The sequence below is a fragment of the Corapipo altera genome, unplaced genomic scaffold, assembly GCF_003945725.1.
Source record: "Corapipo altera isolate COAL_440 unplaced genomic scaffold, ASM394572v1 75, whole genome shotgun sequence".
NCBI classification, from domain to species: Eukaryota; Metazoa; Chordata; class Aves; order Passeriformes; family Pipridae; genus Corapipo; species Corapipo altera.
The window spans coordinates 6,034,175-6,058,037 of NW_020884887.1; the positions used below are offsets into that span (position 1 = coordinate 6,034,175).

At 50.4% G+C, this 23,863-nt stretch overlaps 1 protein-coding gene across 1 annotated transcript in view; it reads left to right on the forward strand.

The window, feature by feature from the left end:
* The window catches only part of STK10 (serine/threonine kinase 10), a 46,566-nt gene that overhangs the window by 10,909 nt on the left and 11,794 nt on the right, over nucleotides 1–23,863 (forward strand). Inside the window, exons 2-7 of the mRNA XM_027643347.1 lie at nucleotides 324–488; nucleotides 17,058–17,106; nucleotides 19,562–19,711; nucleotides 21,035–21,107; nucleotides 21,789–21,983; nucleotides 23,008–23,089. Coding sequence (XP_027499148.1) covers nucleotides 324–488; nucleotides 17,058–17,106; nucleotides 19,562–19,711; nucleotides 21,035–21,107; nucleotides 21,789–21,983; nucleotides 23,008–23,089 — 714 coding nt within the window. The remainder of the gene's footprint in view (nucleotides 1–323; nucleotides 489–17,057; nucleotides 17,107–19,561; nucleotides 19,712–21,034; nucleotides 21,108–21,788; nucleotides 21,984–23,007; nucleotides 23,090–23,863) is intronic.

Genomic DNA, 23,863 nt, shown 5'->3' on the forward strand with positions numbered 1-23,863 from the left:
CTTTTTTTTTTCCTTCTATTCTACAAACAACAGGACACATTGCCTTTTCTAAAAGTCTCTGTCTCTCCGTGATGGGAAGTGGTGTGGGCATTGGAGACTAGCAGGAGGAAGGAGGATACTGTGGCCCTGATGCAGCATCCAGCCACCCCGTGACGCTCTGGGCAGGTTTAGGAAGCAGAAATGCATCTGCAAGTTTCCCCTCCTTGTGTTATGGCTGGTGCCAGTCAAGCTGAGCGTGAATTGGAACAGCAGGAATTGTGCAAGTATTGTGTGTTCCTGGCTCTCCTTGCCTTTGTTGGACTGACATTGTTTTTGTCTTTTAGGCTAAAAACAAGGAAACTGGTGCTTTAGCAGCTGCCAAAGTCATTGAAACAAAGAGTGAAGATGAACTGGAGGATTACATGGTGGAGATTGAAATCCTGGCAACCTGTGATCACCGGCACATTGTCAAGCTGCTGGGAGCATTTTATTGGGATGGCAAGCTCTGGGTAAGAGGCTCTTGCTGTGTGTGACTTGTACAACTGCACAGTTCTCACTCTGCTGGGAGGAAATGGCTAATCTATGGTGAAGCACAACCTCTGGAGCAGCTTGAAGCATCAGTGTGAGTTGGAAATTACTCACAAGCTGTGCTCTACTCACTGTGTGATCAGGGCCTGGATTTTCCCCGTGTTCTTTGATGAGTAAACTGTCTTCTAACTAAAGCTGCTTGTAAGTAGCCAAGGGAGGATCAAGAAATCTTCACAGTGAAATGGGAGTTGTGGTTTTTTCCACCATTTGGAGTTTGTAAGGGTAGAAAGTGCATCACTGATCTGTGTCCTGGTAGGAAACAGGGCATCTGTTCCCCTCTCAGTCCCTCTTATAAAACATTAGCTGGAAAGGTAACTCTTCCAACTGATTTTTTGGATTTGGGCTTTACTTCTGGCTCAGCATCTGTAATGCAGAGGCAGCTGAAAACAAGAGCTCTGTTTCCCATGGCTGTAGAGGCACAGGGACATAAAATGCAATCGAGTGGATTAGTGCAAAGGCTGGAACAGCAGGTTCCTGCAGCTCTTTCCCCTAGCCCGGCAGGTACGTATATTATTTTTTATTTTCCCTGCCCTGCCTGCTGTTTTCTGTGAGTCCCTGGCAGCAGAGGAAGGTGAGCGTGAAAGGCACCTTCCTGTGTGCTACCATAGGAAAGGTGCAGCCCAGGAGAGGGTGAGGGCATGAACCATTGTATGCTCAAATAACTGTGTGCACGAAGCTATGCCTGTGTCAGGATAGTGGAAATCAGGTGAAAATGAGGATTTCCAAACCCATCTCCTGTGCCAGTTCGTCTGCTTCTACTTATAACTGCAGGCAAGTCAGGAGAGTGTCAAAGGGTACATTCAGAAGCTCTGTTACCTTTTCCTTCCTCTTTTTAATATTCCATGTAACTTTGTGGCCTCCCTGAGTCATTTTAGTAGAGATAAAAAAAGTTCTCAGCTTTTGGGACTTGCACTTATGTGAACTGAGCTGTCGGTCCCTGGCTGTGGTGCCAAGGGCTGAGCTGGGATAATGCAATCCATGTCTAGTTCATTCCTCGGTTAAGCAATGCAGGAGAGGGACTTTTGTTGGGCAACGTGTGTTTAGTCAGCAAGCTCCTTTTGCAATGTCAGCATGTGTTGGTGACCCTCCTTATTTAAAAATCCGTGGATGTAGCCCCCAACTTCTCTTTGACACCCCACTTGGAGGGCTGCAGTGCCAGCATGGAGCATTTCTGTTCTGTGTCTTCTTGACTCAAGGGAGCTGGGCACAAGTTGTCCAGTTGGTATTTGGACAGCTGCTAATGGTGATGCTGAGCCCTGGCTATGTTAAAGAACAAAGTCAATATGTACCCTTCTAAGGAAGTGAAAGGCAAACATCCCTCCTAGGAGGGGACTCAGGATTTGGATGGATTGCAACTGCAGCCAAACTAATCTCGGCAAAATGAAAAAGGCAAACACACGCTGAGCTTGGGTAAGACGTGAGGCTGGTTTATAGTCGACCCCGTTCAGCTGGTTTCACCTCCCTGCTCTGTGCCTGGTCTGCCTGAATCTTACACATTGGCCTTGTTCATTCTCTAAAATGTGAGCCCCCTCCCCTTTCCCCTTCCACCTCCTCCCTGCAATAGGAAGCTTTGCCTTCCTTCCTGTAGGGAAAATGGATTGCAGAGCTCCTCGTCTCTGCCTTTGTCCAAGAAGTGCTTTGTAATGTCATATGCTTGCCGACCTACTAAAATTAAACAGCCTCTTTGAAACTCCTGGAACAAGAGCCTCCTGTATGAGGCTCTCCCGCGAGGGCACGTTACAGCCCTGGCCATTGTTCTGGGAGGAGGATCATTCTCTTTATTTAATTATTTGAGTAGCATTTGCATTTCATTGCTCAGGCTGTTTTTATTAATGCTCTAGTGTTTTACTGGCTTGGAGGGAAGTAAATAAGCCAGGCTGTTATACTTCTGGAAGGCTTTTAGTCACTACCAGGTTTTCCCTGAAGTCAAAGGCTTCCGCTTCTTGGTCACCAGTGCTGCTGGGGAAAATTTGCATCCAAGTATAAACACCAGCTTTCATTGTTCTGTCCATATCCCATCCCCATTTCTGTCTGTGCAGTTGTTTAAACCAGCATTTTCCTGGACCATTTGCATGATGGGTGCATGGACTCTGCTGTGCTCCTGGCTCCAAGTGGCTTTGGGTAGAACCTCTGGGGGTGCCTGTCTAGTCAGCAATTCACTGTGGTTTCCTTGTCCTCGCAGCCCAGTGTGGAAAGACAATGTTCAAAGTGAGAGAGGGACAGGAATGGGAGTACACAGACAGGCTGGCAAGGGGTGCAGATGTGCCCAACCTCCTGAATGGCAGTGGCTCTTTGGCTCTTGAATAATTTACAGCTTGGTGTGTGCCACAAACAGTCTCAGCTGCTGATGCTGAGAGGGGTTCTTGTTAAATTGGTCTGACTGTTCTCTGACTCTTCAAGTAAGAAGGAAATATGTTAGGAAACCTGGACTTCATGGTGGTTGCTTCTGCAGAAGCTTCTTTGTCCCCAGAGAAGCTTTAGGTCCCTGTGGCTTCTCTTGCCAGGGTCTGGCTTTGCCCTTCAGTAGCCAGGAGGTGACATAAAATATTTATGAAGCAAAAGACCTTTCTGTGCGAAGGGAAGTGGCTTATCCTACAGCAGCTGCTTTGAAATCCATAGCACTGGAATGAAAGCAAACCCAGCAAATTCCTCTGGCTTTTATACCAGGTAAATCACCTTCATGTGATTGGCATCAAGCTGAAGGAGGAGAACCTCAGTTCTTATTGTGGCACAGAGCAAAGCCCACTGTGAGCCACAGGCAAGGGCTTGGAGGACCCCAGTTAGTCCCCAGGAATATAACTGCTGGAATGGCAGCATCCAGCATGAACTTCCTTGGCATATAAATACACTGCAGAGAGGCTGTGCCCTCACCAGGAGCTGCTATCTTGTTCCATTCCCCCCTCCATCTTCTTTTCTTTGCTTGTGGCAGAGGCCAAGAAGTCTTGTGCTGGCTGAAAACAACCCAGGGAGGCTGCAAAACTGCTGTGGGTGGGAGCTTTCATGGTTTTATTTTATTTTTATTACAAGCCCTGTGGCATTTGATGTTCTTTTGCATAAATACCGGCTGCTGGAAATGGGGGCACCAAATGGAAGCTGAGAATTTCATATTATTAAAAAAAAAAAAAAAAAATCTGTTTTGAGTCCTTGTGGCTGGGACACATTTTGAAGTCTCTTTTCCTGAAGTGTGATGTAGGACTTGGAAACACAAAAGCAAATCCCCCTCACCCAATATAACACAGCTTTAAAAATGGACTTGTAAAAGCTATTTGTGACTGAGGAATGGGACTGACACCTTGGTTTGTTTGCTTGGAATCAACGGTGCTGAATTTGCACTGATAATTATAAGTACATGGGAAAGAAAAACAACAGCTCCTGTGTCCCTCTTGAGGACTGCGTGTTTGGGTATTTTTTCCTCTTCCAAAACAACAAAAAAAGATTGAAGCCTCAAAGGAAGGGAGGAACTTTTGATCTCCTGCTTCTGAATACCTCTGCTGTTTCCAAGTGTCTCCTTCCGCAGACAGAGGAGCGATAAGGTGACCAGTGAGGAGAGTCTTGTTTGGTGTGATGAACGTTCATGCTGGAAATCTCTGCTCCCAGGGGATGGTGACTGATAGCACAGGATGGCAGCTGATCCACAGAGCAGGGCAGGAAACCCAGGATCCTTCCTACAGGAACCTGTCAAGATGCTCCAGCATTGAGTCTGCAGGATTCTCTGGAAATGAGTTGAAATGCCATTTGGCCCCAGGGTTTTAACCACAGGACTCTGACAGTGGTGCAGCCTTTCTAGCAAAGCACCAGGGAATTCTTTCCCCCTCCCTCCTTTTCTATAACCCACGGTTGCTATAGCAAACGGATTTTTGAATAAACAGAAGTTTCCTGGAGATCAAAGCAAAAATCGCTGTACTGTGCAGGTAACCCTGCCTAGCCAGAGCAGTTTGGAAATAGTAAATTTAATCAGCTTAGAGTTTCCTTTCCCTGGCCCACTGTGTGGGTATGTAACTCATACAGCTGGCAGATAGACACCAGCTTTGTACTAGTCTTTGTACTTGCCTTAAAAGTCTTTTGCATTTTCTGCGGGCAGGCCCTGACCTGTTTAGCCAGGGACTTTTTGGATTGGTCCCCCTTTGATATGGATGTTGACTGGAGATTTGGGCATTCCTGAAAATCCTGTAGCATAAATAAATGTTCATTATCCCATGCACTAGACTGCTGGGCTATGTAAAGCATCTGCAGCTTTTAATTCTCTTAAGTTGGAAATACCTTTTCTTTAAAACAAACAGAAAAGAGAGCTGATAACAACAGTGTCAGATTCTCTACAGTTTTCCTTAGCAAAGGGGGGTTATTACAACTTGCAGGGATGTTGTGCAGGGTCAGCAGCCTAAGCCTGGCTGGATGCCTGCAGGATCCTGTTTGCATGAGTGCTGGACCAGACCAGGGCTCTCCAGGCTGCTCAGTCCTCTGTCCCCAAGGAATCTAATGGTGATTCGTGTCCCTTTAAAACTTCACTTGGCAGGAGAGCTGCAGTCTGAACTGGCTCTTCCTACTTGGCCTCGTTCTCCTGAAGCTTTGTACAAAACTTCCCCCCAAAGCGCTTGAACAGTTGTTTGCAGCTCGCGAGAGTCGAACTGCGCGTTGTGCTGGAGCGTAGCAGAGACCCAGAAAAACAACGTGATCCCAAACTTTGTTAAACAGCTTGACAGTGTCCTACAGGAACAGCCCTTTCCTTTCTCTTCCTCCTTCCTCCAGCTGCAGAAATGTAAATCCCTTCCAGATATAGCTGTGCCCTGAGACACCCCGTGCTGGGCTGCTGGCTGGGCTGTGCTCCGGTTCCCGTGAGCTGCTGCAGGATAAGCCCCACTGGGCAAACCAGTGTGGGGGTGGTGTTTGCTGGACTGGTTTCTAAATTCCTGCCAGTCCAGAATTTGGGCAGAATGGCAAAACATCCCCAGTAACTTCTGCAGGGTGGGTAGGCAAGGAGCAGATGTGGGCAGACATCTGCACGCATTGAGACAGGGCATTGCTTGGCCCTGGAGGCTTGGAGTGCAGCAGGGATATCACTATGTCCTCTCCCTGTCCTTAGGATCAGCTGGAAGCACATCGTTGTGACCAGAGCTGGAGACTGGAAAAAGTGATGTAGCCCAGTAGTTTTTTTTACACTTCCCTGGGTTTCCAGGGTCAAGCAATTTGCTGTTCAGAGTAGCAGAGTAGGGTAATTGATGAAATGGGTGATCACTTCTGCTCTGACAGACTGTCTTTGCCAGCTGGGATGCTGCGGAGGGCGTGTCTGAGTGGCATCCTCCTTACCTCCTCTCCCTGCCACCTGCTGTCTGTCTGTGGAGCAGTAAGGCTTCCCTCTGCCTCACTATTCCACAGATTGTTGCCTTTCCCAAAGACATGGAGGTCTAAGTCTTCTTCTGCTGGAAAGCTGGGCAGCAAGTTCTGTGAGACTGACATATATACTCCATCCCGTGAACGTGAGCTTTAGCATTCACACTCCTGGCTAGTCACTGTAAATCCTGTTCTGGGTAAAACTGGGGGTTTCCCTTAAAGCAGGGTTGGAAACTGAGTGATTTTTAACCACCACCAAGAATGACTTATGCAGCAGGCAAATTACCATAACCCAGCTGAGTTCAAGAGTGCTTCTACAGGTAGCAACATGACAACCCAAACTAGAATAGAAGCCTTTGTCTGCCACCCTTTATACAGGATAACATTGCATGAAAAGGTTATTGAAGCAATAATATTGCCTGTGATTACACAGCCTTGTCATCTGAACACCGTGGAATGCTTTATAAAAGAGACCTGGTGTCATTATCCCAGCTACAAGAGTGGAGACACAGACAAGAATTTGCCTAAAGTTTACCCAGGAGCCTTGGGAATTAGTCTTATGTGCTGAATCACAGTCCAGGGCTATAACCATGAGGCCATAGTTCTATGTAAAGAAAGCAGCAGACAAGAAGCCTGTAGGCAAATCAGTTTTCAAAGCACTTGAAAACTTTGTTTAGAACTGAATCGCAATAAGCCACGTTCCCACTTGGCTGGCTCTCTAGGGGAAATGCTAAGGAACAATGTTTGCATAAAAGCGAATATTTATGAACTACCTGTGTATGGGAGACAGTGCCTTGAAACCTAGTTTCAACCTAAGCCCTGAAACAAGGGATAGCTTGCAGGTTTAGACTTCTTTATTTCAGATATAGCCTGAAAGTTGTCATTTGGGAGGGAGGGAGGGATGTCTTTTTGCAGACCTTATGGCTTGGGGTGCTTTCTATTGACTTCAAAGCCCTCACTGAAACAGTTAAATAGCAGTACTCATCTTGTGTGACGGATCCAGGCACCTTGTGTGTGAATTTGGGGATGGTTAGGACAAATAGTTGTTCCTAGGGAGATGCCAGACAGGAGTGGAAAACTTGTAAAGTCTTTTGCCACCCCTGCCATGAGTTGTCCTCCTGGCCAGACGAGGCTCTGGGGCTGTGTTGGAACTGCTGACTGTTAAAAAAAGATGTCAGGAAGCTTGTCCTGGGTCAAACTCCAGCTCTCACAGCGAGCTTTGCCCTTCTGAAATGCATCATCTATTTTAAGTTGCTGACACAAACTTAGGGCACTTGAGGTTGGTGAATCTTTCCACTGAAGAAGCAACTTGTTCCTTTTAGCTATTTGTATTTGAAATTATTTTCTGAAATCTGCTTCCCACTCGGTAACAAACACTCTTCGTGAACTGAGTGGCCTCTAAATGCTGATTAAGTTGGTGAGAGAAGGGGATCTCAGTGACAGCCCTCCAAGCAGCAAAGGCTTTGCCCCATGCCTGGGCAGAGAGCCATGGCCTGGGTGTTTTTTCTGGTTTCTATGGCAAAGAGCAGCTCTGGCCTTCTTCCCTCTGTCCCTGCTCTGCAGAGCACGACTTTGGGAGCCCGGAGTGCTTGGAGCCAATCGTGGTCTGATCCCTGAAGGGGGGCTCATGAAGAAGTCCATGTGTGTTGTGATTAACCCTTCCTGCAGCACTCAGCATCGCAGGTACCCTGGGTACAGCCATGCCAACCCTCTCTCCTGTGCACCCCAGAACTGTTTGTGTTTGCTGGCCACGGGTAGTTTTGGATTCTGGATTTCTGGGATGCTGAAAGTCAGGATGCTGAATTCAAGGGGATTGGATAGCAGCCCTTGTCAAAAGGAGCTCAATGCCCTGTGTAGTTCTAGCAAGTGGAAAGATGCTTTTTGCAACATCAGAACCATTTAGTTAAACTGAAAGGAGTTTTAATTTGTTCTGCCAAAATTTCAGTAGTAATGGGAATATTTCTGCCAACTGTTGGGGGTAGTTCAAGGAAATATTTTGTCATCTCAGAATGATTTAGATGTGAGGAACTAGTCCCCTAAGATCAGCAGGGAGCTCTGCATTTCACAAGGAATATGCAGTGCTATCTGACTTTGTTCTCCATGAAGTTTTCCTGCTCTGAAACTCTATAAGCCTTTGGTTTCTTACTTGCTGCCCTGCATCTTCTTTCTTTCCCCCACTCCTTATGGGGGCCAGAATTTTTTTATTTCAAATATTTTTCTCTGTAGGTTATTTTGTTCAGAAAAGGGGGCAGAAGGGTTTATTATATTTAAAGTCTCTGAATAGTGTCCTTGTTTGTAAGGGGGAAATTGGCAAGCCTGGAGCACTCTCTTACAGAAAGCTAATTATTTCGCTTCCACCTACAGCATACTTGCCATGTCAGGCAAGCTTTGACATTTGTGCTGCTCTGTGGCCGCAAAGGGCTTCTGGTGGCTTCTGTATTGTTTTATGTGCTCTCTAGTGTGTGCTGAGGGCTGGCTGGGAGGGGAGTATGGAGCTGGTGGTTTTTGCAGATACTTGAGTGTTTGTCCCCTTTTGTGTTGGTGGCACAGTGACCTTGTGGGGCTCTAGGAATGAGATCAGGAAGGATGTTGTGTGTCCTCGGTGTGTAACAGGCTGCTTTCATGTCTTGCCCTGTCTTCAGCCCCCAGCAAACAGCTGGAGCAGCTCAGCCTTGCTTTGAATCAGCCCATCTGGCCTATGAGCTACATTAGTGTAATTTGCTCCCCATTTTCTTACAGCCCTTTGGCATGTGTTGGGTGAAAAGCATTGGGCAGGAGGCTGGTGGGGAAAGTGCCAAGTTAAGTGGGTGTAGGAATGTGATCCACCTCCTCCCTCTGCTCCATAATGTAAACTTAATCCTTGGACTTCAGTCGGAGCAGGGCAGGCTGGCTGAGATAACAGGGAGACTCAACACACTTGCAAACAGAACTGAACTGGTCAGCACAGCCCTTGATTTTAAAGGAGGGAGTGGATCTGACCAAATGGTATTTAAAAACCAAGGTGGTGCTCCACAAAACCAGCCCCTGTGGTCCTGCACATCTCTGTGCTATGAGGGGGAGAGGGGAGCTGCTCCTGGAAGATCTGATCCGGCATTGCTTGTCTTGCCTCCTCTTGCTGCAGACAGGACAGTGTAGCTTTGCTGTTAACCACCAGAACTTGGGTTTGATGTCACACAGATGGGGTCAAGGACATGCCCCTTAGCCCTGACTAAACATGGCTTCTGTGCCTAAATATATCTCCATGTTCTTTCCACCAGGGAGGAACAGCTCTGTCCTCTGGCCTTTGTGTCACTCAGAAGCTGAAGCCTATTCCTCAGTCCTGGGAGGCAGAAATGTGTCTAAAGCTTTTGTTGGAGCCATGAGGATGCTCAGCCCATCAGCCCAAGGGACACGATGGGCTTAGGGGGACAGGAGATGGAGCCAAGTGGCTCTTCACTCCATGCTCACGTGTTTGGAGGCACTGGGTACTGGTGAAAGCCCAAATAGATAAGTAGGGCTGGATATGAGCTGTTCATGGGGAGAGTGCATGGCCTGCTCATGTGTCTGGGCCACAGGTGGGCTGTGGAGATGGTGCTGGCATCTCAGGGCACGTATGGATGTTGTCTGTGTCCCAGGTGGCCCCTCTGTGTGCAGGATTGGACTCTTGCACAGAGTGGCTCAGGATGGGGTTTGAGGTCTGAGGTCATTTATCTGGGCAGGTTGTGGACAAATGACCATCTATGTTCTTTGTGCTATGCTTTGTATTTGCTGCAGCCAGTGTTGCTGGATCAGGGTCGTCCCCTCCACGTGATTTGTGGAGATCTTGGCCCCTGCTCCAGGTGCTCCTGACCTTGTTGGAGTCCTCTCAGTGCTATGGTAATGTTCAGAGTTTGAGCACAGAGCCAGCTGTTGCCTCTGTCCTTTATTTTCCACGTCATCTATATTATGGGGCTTAGCAGTAGTATGGAAAGGCCACCAGCAAGCTGATGGGTGACATTCATCCTGAAGAACTGGACGGGAAAGCAGGAATTCAGTAGCCAATGAACCACCACTGTGGGTATTGGGTCAGGAAACTTTCTGCAGCGCTTAAACCAGGACCGAGGGGCTGTAGGAAGATGCTTTCCTGGACTTGCTCAGTCTCCTCTGCCTCTGAGTCAAGACCAAAAGCCCTGGAGACCGTCTGGGCTCTCAGCTTCCCACCACTCCTGCAGGGCTTGGGAAGGAGCTTGTCTCGCCCATGGTGTGTGATCCAGACGCTGGGAGGAGAGACCTGCCTTGCAGTGACTCCTCTGTTGCTGATGGGGAGGTCTAGACCATTTCCTCCCGCTCCTCCTGCCTTGCCCCTACCACCTGCAAGGCCAGAGGAGTCATCCTATGCTATGGGTGCCATGGTGCTGGTGTGGGCTGTGTGAGGGGCCTCCAGGAAACCCAGTCCTGCTCTGGCCTCAGTACACTGAAGGGAGACTCTGTGCCCATGCCAAAGCCAGGAAATATTTTGGGTGGGTTTGGGCAGTGCACACAGGAGGTCTGTTCTCCAGTGAGGCTCCTCCTGCACTGCCAGGGAGGGGTGTGAGGTCTCCTGCCTGTGTTTGCTCCACAGGGGTAGAGGAGCAGGAGGAAGGCACCAGGCTGAGGCTCCTTTCTGGCAGCGGAAGGGCAGTACCAGGTTTCATGGCCAAAGCCTTCACCCTCAGCAGCTGTTGTGCAGGGACCTCAACGAGCTGCCTCTGTGGGGCTGGGGGCTCTCTGAGAGGGACCAACCTGTTCCTGCCTGGCTGCAGGGGCAGCAGCAGGGGCTGACTGAGCCAGGGGAGGGCTCCGAAGCCGCAGAGGCAGCGGCTGTTACTCAATGTGTTCATCTGTTGAAATCCAGGCGGGGGTACGTGCTCTGTGGTTTTCACCCGAGGTGATGCTGCCTATGTGGTGCTGCCTTGGTGGCTTTCTCGCCTACCAGCCACCAGTTTTGCTGCAGCAGAAGGAGGATCCAGACTTCTCCCTTTGGGCAATCCCCTTATGGAAAAACTGCTTCTGCTTGCTAAAAAGCAGCTTTGTAAAATTCACTGTAAGGGGGTTTCTTTCCCCCTTCCCTCCCATGCCCTAGCATGAGCAAGGTCAGAATGGCAGCATCTGAGCCCCTCCTGTCATAGGGCTGAGTAAGCTGGTGGCTCCTATGTGAGCAGGCTTTGGAAGCAGCATCCATCGCCTGGATACGCTGGGAGGAAGGGTGGGCTTCAGCTCACAGCACTGCTGACTCAGCACATCGACCAGCACGCAGGGTGACTGCAGTGACAGGCAGTGTGGGGAATGCACAGCACCTGGAGCATGGAGGTTTTGTAGGTGGGAATCTCTATAGTGGGAGTCCCTGTAACTGTTCTGCACCACCCTCCCCACCCACCCTCACTGGGGCAGCTCATATCTCTCTGCAGCACCAGGGCAGCTGGAGGCAGCCAGGCTCTGGTTCTTTCTCTTTTCCCTTTCACTTTGTTGCATTTTTGCTGAATGCAGAGGATTCCTGTCCCCCACCCCCCTGCCTCTGGATCACGGGAGCTGTTGTTTTTGTTGCATTTCTTCTGCTTTTCCTGTAAGTGGGTGGGCAATGCCAGGAAAGCCCTGCTCTCCCTGCTGCGGGACCAACACAGGCACATCTGCCCTGGCTCCTTCCTCCTGCCTCTTCCTCCCGGCTCTGCTCATGGGGGACAGCCCAGGGACCCACTGTGATCCCCATGCAATGGCAGCACCACACGAAGCAGGATTTAATTCTGATGGTGAGTGTGGCTGGGGCCATCTGTGACACACCTCGCTCCTTCTCCATGCCCCGCTCCATCTTGGAGAACATCAAGATGGAAATTGCTGCGAATGGCAGCAACCCCCCTGGGATCTTTGTGCCAAGTTGACCTTCTGGAGAAAGGGAAGATGGAACAGGTATGATGGCAGGCAAGGAGGGAACCTGAGAGCATTTCCTTCACCAGCTTGCTCTGTAAATGGAGCACAGTTTACTTTACCAAATTTACTTTTATCTGCCCAGCACCTCTGCGCCAACACAAGGTGGGAGAGCTGGTGGCTGTGCTGGAGGGTGCTTCCTGCTGTGGGTGACAAGGACACCTCTAAGTTGCCCCAAAAACGTGGCAGAGACACGAGGCTGCACATGGGCCATGGCGGCAGCCGCAGCAGCAGGATGCTGTGGGTTACCTTTTCCCCGGCAGCGGGCGGCTGCTTCAACAAACAAAATGAAACCCTCTGCTGCAGATTAGGAGAGGAAATTGCTGAAGTACTTCAGTTTTAAAGCAGTTTCTTGGCCAGGCAGGGTGGATCTTGGGGCAGGTGGATCCTGGGGCCCTGATGCCCAGGGCTGGGTGGGAAGGGTGGGTGGTTACAGTGCTTGGCACACTGTGCACACACAGTGCTGGGTGCTCTGGAGCACCACTGTGACCCCAAAGTGATTGGGTTCTTAAACATGCAACTGCACAAGCAGCAAAGTCACAGGAAAAGCCTGCAGGCACCCGTCACCTTCAGTGACTTGGGAGCAACTGGGCTGCCAGCCAAGGGCTCCTCTGTCCTAAGGGGACTTGGTGGCCTCCCTGCACTCCGTGGGAAATGCCTGGCTGCCCAGGGCTGCCACCCCCGAGATGAGCTGCCCCCAGCTTTCCCAGCTGATGGCTTTTGTTTTCCACCCCCTCTCCCTTTCTGACTGGAAGAGGCATTTCTCCAGCACTGCCAAGGGAAGGTTCATGGGCCCCTGCCCTCTGACATGCCAATGGGGTGAGTAAGAGCTGGGCTGAGGGTGCGTCCTCTCCTCTTAATTGGGTTTCAATTGCAAACCCTGGTCAGGGACATAAGCTGTTCCACCCTTGGCGACTGTGCAGTGTTTGGTAAAATTATCTTTCAAGATAAGCCTTTTGTATTTTTTTTTTAGTGTTATAGAAGGGTCCAGGAGTTCAAACACACTCAAAAGGCAGGACCAGTCCTGTCCAGGGTGGGAGGAGCAAGTAGAGTCTGGGTCTTACCTGGGAGGACCTTGGTACCTGGGCAGGAGACACTGTTCCTGGTTTGTCAGACCCAGATAATGCACTGGGCTCTGACCCATCCTAGGTTTATTGTCTAGGTTGGTGTCCCTCTGGTCCTCAGGTGAAAGTGCTGGAGGGATTCTCCTGGCACAGAGCCCAATCTGCTCTCTTAAGCTGTTAAGTCATATAATGCTTTTTCATAACATGTAGTGTTCCCTTGCTCTGGTATAACTTGAAGACCTGTGTCTTTAAGAGCACTTCATTTAAGCCATAACTGTTTCATACATATGTATGTACATTTATTCTCCTGGGCAACCCCAGGCTCACTGGACTTCACTTCCTCTCCTCCCAGGCAGTCACTTATTACTTAAGCAGCCCAGGAAAGTCCCCCTCGCATGCCCTGCTCCCACTTGGGCTTACCAAAATGTTCCCAGATCCTGCTGTGCCTAAAGGCAGGATTAGGATGAGCCATGGGAAAAATCAAGGTCACCAGCAAAACCTTTAACTTGAGTGGACTTTCAGATTTAAGTTTAAATTTAATTTTGCCCACTGCAAAAGTTTCTTGAAAGGGAAAGATTTTGTGGCTTCTACATGCAGATCTCTTCATTTGTGCTGTTTCATTAAAGATGTAGGAGAAAAGGCACAAAGGTTTTGAGAGGTAGTAAGAGTAGGTTCTTTCCTCTGTCTACAAACCAGCTGCCCAAATCTGCTCCTGTGCAGCTAGAGCATCCCCATGGAGTTCCTTGGCTGTGGTGTCAGAGCTGGGGGCTCTGTCTATGTGTCTGCAGCTGTCAGTTGGTCATGTTGCTCAGATAGCTCAGAGATGGAGTGAATTTTGGTGTGGTTGTAACTGCCTACGGACTGAAAACTAAAATGTTGATAGTGTGTAATCCCTGGGATTTGTAAGAGCTTTGATGTGGCAGCAGGAGGGAGAGCTCCTGTTGTTGCTGCATGTCCCACCAGCAGCCCTGCGCAGCAGAGGGGCTGGGCAGCCTTTGGCAAGGAAGTCCCTGGATTTCTTGTGTGGAGGAAATCATTATAAACAGGATGTTTGCTCCAGCCCCATTCCAGGCTGCTCGCTGTAGACCTCTCAAGGGGTACTGGACCCCAAGCAGAAGGAGGAAGAGGAGGTGTGGGTGCTCCCCCCAGCACTAATTACTGTGAAGGAGCAGCTTTTGGGATGTCAGCAGTGGGGCAGAGCCCCCCCTTGGGCCTCATATCTCTGGTTCACAAGACCAGAGGAGCTTTTTTGTGACGAAGTGTGTGAAACCACTGTTTTGCAGCACTGCTGAGGCTCCTCAGTGGGCCACATGCAGGGTCCCAGCTCTACAGGTCTCTGGGGGATGGTGAGGTGTCCGAGCACAGCACAGGGAGCAGCCCAGGGCAGTGCTGGGGTGAAGGACAGTTGGCACTGTCACTAGAGCAGCTACTGCTCCAGAGGGGCTAGGGGACACCTCAGTAAAGGAGTAGTCAGCCCATATAGCAAAGTACATGGAAACAGCCCTAAGAAAAGAGTTAAATGATCTTCCCAACATGTTTCTCAGTGACAGACTGCCTGTCCCCTTCCCTCCTGTGGGTCTGGGGACGATGCCTGCACAGCCTCTGCCCTCTGTGAGGTGAGCTTCCTCCATCTCCCAGCTCACACACAGAGATGGCAGTGTCCTGCTGCCACCAGGCCTGCCTTTCTACCTGCTTCAATGGTAAAAACGTTTCCCAGGTTGGCCCTGCTCCTGGAAGGAAGCTTGTGTGGAGTGTGATCTATGGTATTGCCAGCTGAGTTTTTTTAAATAGTATTTTCTGTGCTGAAACAAGCTCATTAGTTTTTTGGCTGTTCTGCCTATCTGGCCACACCCATGATTATTCTTTGGCATCTCTGCCCTTGTTGAAAATGCATAATTTTAAGTTTTCTGTGTTTCACATCTTCCCAAAGCCTGAGCTGCAGCTTGCTGTGCCTGCATAAACATACATGGTCATGGTGGTTCAGATGGGCCAATTCTCCTTATTTTCTCATTGCTAGACTGTGAACCTGAATGAAGTTTTGTGAGGTGAAATGCATCCCACGCAGATCCAGAGTCACGTGTGTTGTGCTTGGCCTTTCCCCATTTAAAAGCTTGATGTGTCTGACCTGAGCACATTTTGGCTGTGCCAGATGTGACCCTGGTAGGAAACCTCAGCCCAGCATCTGCTTGGGGGGATAGATCACTCACTCTGGGCTGGTCTGGGCTAGTGGCAGCTTGGATGATTTGGCAGAGGACATGTCCCACAGGTGGGATCATGTTATCATTGTGCAGATGTTCCATCAGCAGGGTGACTGAGCCAGCAGAGGCCCATACATCCCCTCACCCTCAAAGAAAGGGAAAGCCCTTGGCCTCCCAGCTGGCAGGTTGTCACCAGTATGAGGCTTGTCTGAGGTTTTTTTCTGGTGGTTTGAGCCCAGGAAAGGCTGGTGTCTACTGATGGTGTTAGTATGCTCTGATAAATGTGATGAGGAACACTATAAAAAGAATTGATTGAAATGAGCCTTTTAGACCTGTGCTGGGGTGATGATGGGACACAGGGCTCCAGTGCAGTTCTCTGCCTGGGGGGACCATGAGAGGAGGCAATTCTTGCCTTTCCATTTGCTGGTGAAGCTGCTGGTTCTCTGATTCAAGGTAGTAACTCAAGCAAGAGAAAAAAAGAGTGTAATATAGGCCACTGGTGCGAGGGCTCTGCTGGCCCACTGACATCCCTTCTGCCAAGCTCCTGCTTGAATCTGTGTCAGGTGTTCTCCAAGTTTGTGAATGGTTCAAATGCCTTTCCAATTGCTTCTCTGCATCTACCTGTTTTAAATGCTTCACCAGCCCTGGCCTCTGGTATATTCTTCTCCACTTCTTCCAATGGTGCCTGTGTTGCACCTGCCTGAGTTTATCATCTCAGCATTGTCTTCCTCCCAACTCTTGGACCTGCACTGATTCTTACAGAGCAATTCCAGGTTTCCTGCATCCCAGCACCTGATTCTATCCCCCTTCCTCCTCCAAAACAAAGCATTTGTATTCCAGTGTTGTCCAGATCAATAACAGCCTTTCCCTTGCCCATGTGTAGGAGCTACAGGACTGAAGGGTTGGGATGTGGCTTTACTGGAGCTGCAGGATTAGGCCATGGGAAAGAGGGAGCTTGAACCTTCTACCCTCAGCTCCTGCTCCAGTGCTTAGAGCTGTGTTGAGTAGCATGACCTCTACTTGAAGGGCTTAGAGAACTGTGCTGGTAAACAAACTGCCTTTGGTTGGCTCAGGCGCTGTCCTCGGAGTAAACTCTGGCATTTCACCTCTCCGGTATGTTGCCCTGTGTCACCTCAACAAGGAGAAGAACTTGTCAGAGAGGTGAAGCATCTCTTGTCCCTTGTAATCCCTGGCTGCTTGAAATTGTAATCTGTTTATCTGAGCAGCCCTGGCTGCCCTGAAGGGGAGCAGGGAATGGGGGCCAGCACTGGGGCAGCTCTGGCTGAGTCTGTGCAGAGGTGAGGGGGAATGGGACAATGTGGAGGGGATGGCAGGGCACAGGCAAGCAGGTATGTGGGACTGGCAGGACTCTGTGCATGTCCCTGGGAGAAAAACAGCATCAGTCTGGTGAATGTACTCACCCTCTTTATTGACAGTTTCCTCTCAAATGGTTCAAAATCAAGGGAGCAATGAACTACTGAGCAATGTGGAGAAACAAAAATAGTTAAAAAAAACACCCTAAAGACACGACAGCCCTCCCCATCCCTCATTTGCCAGAGAAAATCCTGCCTGATTTCTCCCAGCCACGTCAGCTCCCAGCTATGACAGCTATCTCATCCTTTTGGCAGGGCTGCTCGGTGGAGCAGCCCCGGCTCCAAAATGCACCGGGAAGAGATGTAAACAGAGAGGAAGGTGGAAATACTGAAGTCGGCTGCTTGGGGTGGCTGCTCGGGGTGGGCGTCCAGGTACGGGGCTGCTGGGGGTGTTCTGACCCCAGGGCTGGAGTGATCCTTGCTGCTGGGAGTGCCCAAGGGATGTGTCCTGGGGAGCTCCAAAGCCTCTGCACCCACGAGTGGTGCTGAGGGGCAGCTTTGCCGTGCAGGGAAGCAAATCACACGGTTATGTCTCCTCTTCCCTGCCCGGTGGCTTTTCTCGGTGAGACACAGACCTGACTTTAACTCCTCTCTCTTTGTTCCCCCAGATCATGATTGAGTTCTGCCCGGGCGGGGCGGTGGATGCCACCATGCTGGGTGAGTGCAGCGCCGGTGCCGGGCTCTACTCCGTACCCAGGGCGATGCCCGAAGGCATTTCCAGCCTTATGGCTCGTTCCCAGGGGCAGCCTTCAGACAGATGGCAGGCGTGGGTGCCCCAGCTCCTCCACCTGCCGTTTCTCTCCCATGAGTTTGCCTATTTTCATACCCGGAGCAGAAGGTGTGGCAGCCCTGGGGTATTTTTTGAGCTCCCTTAATGTCCTTTTGTGATTTAAATGCTGCAGGGATCAGCAGATCACGGGGCATGGGGAGAAGGAAGAGTCTGGTTGGAGGGGAAAGATGATTTTAAATATTTATCTGCTGGGGGCATTGGGTGCTTGGGATCCTGTTCCCACAGCTTCCCGAGAAGGGCAGCAGGGCTGAGATGTTTAATCTGGGTGTCTGTCATGATGAATATCCCAAGATCTTTTTGCTGACTTCTCCGTATGGTATCAGTCATCTCATGAAGCAGCAGAGCACCTAATAAACTGCAGTTTGCAGTAATCCCAGGAATCTTTCCGTTTTTAACTCTTCCCTTCCACACAGAGGGAGCTGCTGGGACCAGTAGTGTGTGGGTGTACCCCAAAACAACCCTGGCTGGTGCTACAGCCCCCCTATGCCAGACCCTATGGACCCCAGGCGGGGGGTTGACATCCCTTTTGCATGGAGAATGGGATGCTCTGACATCTTGTCTGGAGCTCCTGGGACAGACCCATGTCTTCCTAGAGGTTACTCCCTTTCAGCCCTGATATTTCCAAAGGCCTTGCTTTCTATTTATCTCCAGTAGGCAAATTTGTCGTCTTTGATTCAGCCCTTAAACCTTGGCCCTCCTTTAGGGAACTTCTTTAAAGCGGGTCCAAATCACTACATGAAAAAGTACATTTTCCAAAGTGCTGGAGAAATTATGCCTTCCCCACGGAAAACCTCAACAGGGTTTTTTTTTACCCATCTCCTGGGACATGAAAATCCCCCTGAGCATTGGTGGGTCTGTGGCTGTGGCAGTCAGTCTGTGGAGGACCTGGGAAGGGGCAGCATAGGAAACCATGAGCAAGTGGGCTGGCTATAGCACTGTCACCCCCAAGGGAGGGACAGGAGGAGCTGTGAGCTGGAGCTTAGGAATGTTCCCAGCATTAGTAAATTCAGAGTTGCTGAATGCTGCCTGTTCTATCTCCCCATCCCCACCAGCAACTGGTGTTTTCCCATTTAAATCTTTTGTACAAAACCCGTGGCCCACTGCACCTTGCTTTTGCCAGATGCTCCAGGGAAAATGAAAATAATCAGCTTCCCCCAGAGGAAGGGAGATCTTGGTGAGGAAGAGGAGGAACAAAGTGACTGACCCAGCATCCCCCAGCCTGTGGCTGAGATCCTCACTCTGAATCTGTTGCAGTTGCTGGGGTCCCTCCCTCAGCCCCCATCCTGGCCATGCAGTTTGGCAGTTGGTGCTGTCTAAGGCTGGATCTGCTCTGCCTCAGCCTCAGAGCTGCTGGAGGAGGGATCTGCAGTGCAAAGGGCTTGCAGAGGGAGGGAGGGAAGCTCAGGAGATGCTAACCATCTGGAAGTTTGATGGTTTGCAGAGCTGTCGCCTTGGAAAGCGGTCTCAGATGGTGGAGGTGGCCCAGCAGAGCTCAGCAGGGAGGTCACACCAGTGATTGAATGTCCCTTCAAGCATCACAAATAGAATCAGAATCACAGAATATCCTGAGTCTGAAGGGACCCACTAGGATCATCAAAATCCGACTTCTGGCTCTGCATAGGACAGCCCCAAGAATCCCACCATGTGCCTGAGAGCGTTGTCCAAACTCTCCTTGAACTCTGGGACAGACAGCAGGGTATGAACTGGTGCACTGGTACCCAGGGCTACACAAAAAACCAGCTCAGAGCAGTGGGTAGGGACAACCCTACCCTTTCCTTTGGGAAGTGGTGCGTCCCTCATGGGGTATAGGGGTGTAGAGTGCATCTCCATGGAAGGGATAGCTCCCTGGGGAATGAGAGCATGGTTTTGTGTGGAGCTCCTGGGTGTTCATGCCTGTGTTTGACCCTGCTGCCTGCAGCCAAGTTCATCTCCCTCCTCTCTACAGCAGCTGGGCAAGATCCAACTTGTGTGCAGGGACTTGTTTCCCAAACTGTCAGGGAACTTGCAGTTCAGACCCCCATCACAGGCACGCCTGGTTCCCCCTCTTTGTCCCCCTTATCCTCTGTTCCAGAGCCAAATGCCCCAGCTGTACATTCCCAGAAGGGAGCTATAAACCAGCAGCTCCAAGAGTTGGGCATTCTGCTGCAAGTGCTGGCTTAGGGAATAAATTACCTTAACAAGCTGATTTGCATTGTCTCCTGCTGCTCTGACACATGGACAGTGGTTTTTCAATGGTCTGCTGGGTAACCTGTGCCTTACTGCTTCTCAGGTGGAGCATCACTCTGTCCCTGTCCTGTTTAACATCCCTCTCCCTCCCCGCAGAGCTGGACCGGGGCCTGACTGAGCCTCAGATCCAAGTGATTTGCCGCCAGATGTTGGAAGCCCTCCATTACCTCCACAGCAAAAAGATCATCCACCGAGACCTGAAGGCTGGGAATGTGCTCCTCACCCAGGATGGGGACATCAAGCTTGGTGAGCTGCCCAACAGGCGCTTGCTTGGCCAAGCTCCCCTGAGAGAGCAACTGTGGGTGATGGTGCTGCCTGGGGCCATTCCATGCTGCACCCAGGACAGCCACATGCTGCTGGAACTGGATTGTAATGTTTGGCTATACCTGAGTGGGAGGGGATTGAGGGATGCTATCCTGCCTATGGAACATCACTGCTTGTCTGCTGGCTGAGAGGTGCAGGCAGGAGGATGGGAAGACTTTGTTCCACGAGAGGCAAAATGTACCGAGGCTCCCCAAGCCACAGCCATGCTCAGGCCCTCCTCGATGGATTTTTATTGCATGAATTTTTTTAATCCCTCTTTGAACTTGATTTTTGTGCTTTTTGGCCTGCTGAGCATCCTGTGCAGGGTGCCAGTTGGCAGGGCTGGGAGCTGGAAGAATTCCTCTTATCTGCAGAGCAGGTTTGGTGGTGACAGGGTTAGTTTTGCCAAAGGGTTGCTTTGCCAACTCACTATGGGTTTGAGTTAAATTGGCATCCAGCAACCTGCTGGGGGATGAGAAGGTAAATTTGTCTATATGAACTGGTCAGAAAGGTGCAGATCTCTGCTGGATTCTCCTGAGGAGTGCCAGCAGCTGTTGGGTATTCTTGGGTTGTGTCTGTGGGTGCTGATGGAGACCAGCCATCCTGGGAATAGAGAAACCTTCCTGTGACCATGTACTTCACTGTAGTAACACTGCTGGCTTGGGCCAAGTGTGACCCACAGTCAGGGACACCCTGAGCTCAGGGTGCAGATGGGTAACAGCTCCTCCAGCTGTTATCAGGGCTGTCTCAGAGAGCAAACTCACCTGGAGGGGGCTCAGTACATTTTACACGTCTTCCTGATTTGATTTGGGTTGGGTTGGCTTCAGCAGCTCTCTACAGAAGGGACAAAATCAGGGAGAGGCATCATGCAGTGGCTGCTGTGCACAGGGCTGAAGGGAAAGAAGGAATGTAACAGTGCTTTGGGTTTTCTGGTGTAAAATGAGATTTTTTGCTATGAAATAGCAGCTCTGAAAGTATCTGCTTTTGTTTGCAGAAAAGATCTTGTCTTCCTTCTGGATGTGTAAGGTTTGGCAGGGGTGGCTTGTCATGTCTCTGTCTTATAGTACATAGGAGAGGAAGGTCCTGGGGTTCATGTACCCAAAACCAAATTTGATTTCTGATGCTCAGTTGAGAGGGCACAGCATGTTGTATCGTGTTCTTGCCTCAAATAAATGTTTGCTTTTCAATCTGCATTTCAGCCAAGTGTGCTAATTCAGAGGGGTCTTTTAGTTTTCCTACAGCATCTAATGTTACTGCTCTTTGCAGCTGACTTTGGAGTGTCTGCCAAAAACATGAAAACCTTGCAGAAGCGAGACTCTTTCATTGGGACCCCTTACTGGTGAGTGACCTGCTTGTTATGAACCTTGAGTCCGTGAGGGGCTTCACTCCTCTGAAAATCAGGCTTGCCAGAAGTGGGGATCTCGTGGCCTTTGGGATATGATGGTGCCTTACCATGGGTGAGAGGATTTTTACAAGGAGTCATGGCTGCAATATCTGCATGTGCAAGGGTTTTCCTTGCCTGAATGGAGCTGTGAGCAACCTCGGTGGTGTGGGAGCACTGCGTGGTGTCACGGTGCCCTGGGCCGGCCGAGGCTTGGCAGAGCAAAGGGACACGCGTGTGCTCGCGTGTGTGCTCTCCCTGCTCCCCCACCTCAGGGGCTGGGGTGGGCTTTGGAGCGAGTCCAAGCACATGGGAACAACTCCTCACTCCAGAAACACGATCTCTAAATCACCCGACTTGCTGAGGGAATGGAATCGTGAGGATTAATTTATTGTCTGAAGCAACATCCGCGCCAGATGTCAATGGCCTGGGGGTTTCCATGGGCTGTCTCCGTGTCTGTGGAAGAGGGAGGGGGTTGGACCCCTTAGAAAAGATGCTGCTGCTTCTGAAACCCAGAGCTAGGAGGAAAGGTTGTTTTTATGCGATGCTGTGGATTATTTAATTGCTGCTGCGAGGCTCACACTGTGCGGCAGTGGTGTCATCCCTCCCCATCCCTGCTCCTTGCTCTGCCCCTTGCAGGATGGCCCCGGAGGTGGTGATGTGTGAGACCATGAAGGACACTCCATATGACTACAAGGCAGACATCTGGTCCCTGGGGATCACACTGATTGAAATGGCCCAGATTGAGCCACCCCACCACGAGCTCAACCCCATGAGAGTCCTGCTGAAGATCGCCAAGTCCGACCCCCCCACGCTCAGCTGCCCTTCCAAATGGTGAGGCATTTGGGCCAGCAGAATGCAGGTTTCCCAACTTAAAGAGAGGAAAAAAAAACCCAGTCATTTTTAGCAGTTTTGTTTAATTTGAGAGCCCAATGTAGAATTCCAGCTGTATTTTAGGTCCAGCTGTGTGTTAGGGGCTCCGAAGGCACTGCTGGCTGAGGGGAGACTCTCAGACTGTGCTGACAGCATGCAGGCAGCATGGGGGGAGCTGCTGCTCGCCCACAGGCCCCCCTGATGTGAGGGGTGATCCCTTGGCTGTCCTCAAAACCTCCCATGTGTACGAAAGGCAGATTTTTCTCTAAACTTGGAGATGGTTAAGAGTTCCAGAATTTCTGGAAAGCCACTTCTGCATTTAAAACTAAACCAATCAGTTAGTTTTAATTTATTTATTTTTAAATCATTATAAAACCTTCTGTGTGATAGCCAGTAGCAAAATACTGGGAGAGCACTGGAGTCACAAGCGTTGTCACAGCAGTGCAGGCAGGACCCCACCGCTAAAGTCCAGCAGACAGGGTGGGAATGCTTCCTCTGGAGCTGCTCCGAAGCCAGAAGCAGATCAGGGACATGCTCTGGATCTCAGAGCTGTGCTTTGCAGGCTGAGGGTGCCCTCCTATGGGGTTCCTGGTCCTTCACAGCCATCGTTTCCCAGTGTGGCTGTGGGGATGACTCCTGGAACATCCTTGTCCACAAGCAGCTCCAGCCATGGGCTTCCTCTGGAGAGTACCTGCTGGTGTCCTCTCCTGCCTCTGCCTTGGCCCTGGGGAACAGTGGCTGGGGCTCAGTCCCCACCATCTGTTGCCATGATAGATAAGGCAAAATCTAGTCTCTCACTTGGCCACTTTGATGATTCGCTTACAAATAATCAGGATAACTGAGCATTGGGTGTCCCATGGGAGTGCAGAGGGAATTATGGAGAGCTGCAAGCTGGGACATGATCTGGAAGAAGGATCAAGCAGAACCCTGTGGCATTCAAGGCCTTTCTCCCTCCTAAGCTTCTCACCAACAACTGTGTTTTCAGGTCCCTGGAGTTTAGAGACTTCCTGAAGAAGGCACTGGACAAGAACCCAGAGACCCGGCCCAGTGCTGCCCAACTGCTGGAGGTAGGAACTGGCACCAGCCCCTGGGCTGGGTCTGTGGCCCCAGACTGGTTTCAGATGATTTTTATCTCGTTTAGAAAGTTCATAGTACTTTTCAGCCACTAGAAAGGATCAGCAATGTTTTTCCCCTGGAGTGAACTGCAGAGCCCCTATGGACAGCAGCTGGAATAGAAATGGTTCCCGTTGCCTAAGAACATCCATCTGGCAGCCAGCTTGGATGATACCTGATTATCCCAAATTTAAATTCAACTCCTGTCTTTTCCTCCTGTCCCTTTTCAAAATAATAGCAAAAACCTGGAAGGTGCTGTTCTGTGCTGACTGCAGCTCTCTCACCCTGCAGCACTGTCTGCACACTCCCATCCATGCTGGAGTCCCTGAGAGACCTGAGGGACTCCACAGCCTTTTGCTGAAGCTCAACACAAACACCCCGCTGTGTGCACTGAGTGATTCTAGACTGAATTCAATTAAACCTTCCCCCAGGCTCTGTTTGCACCCAGGGATCCTGCAGACTGGCTTTTGCCCTGCTCCTGCTGGCATTCTGCGGGCTCGGATGCTCAGTGTGGGGAGGGGGAATGTCCCCTTGTTTAAATTCAGCTGGTGCTTTTGTGGGGGGGATGTTGACATAAAGCAGCTTTGCGGAGCACCAGGCTCTGAGCATCTGTGTGCAGAGTGTGTGTTTAACCTCAGCACCATGTTCTCTCTTGTTCTCCCTCGTGCCTGTCTGTAAATTCGTCTGGGGGGTTAAGCCTGGTGACACTGGAAAGAATCACATCCTCA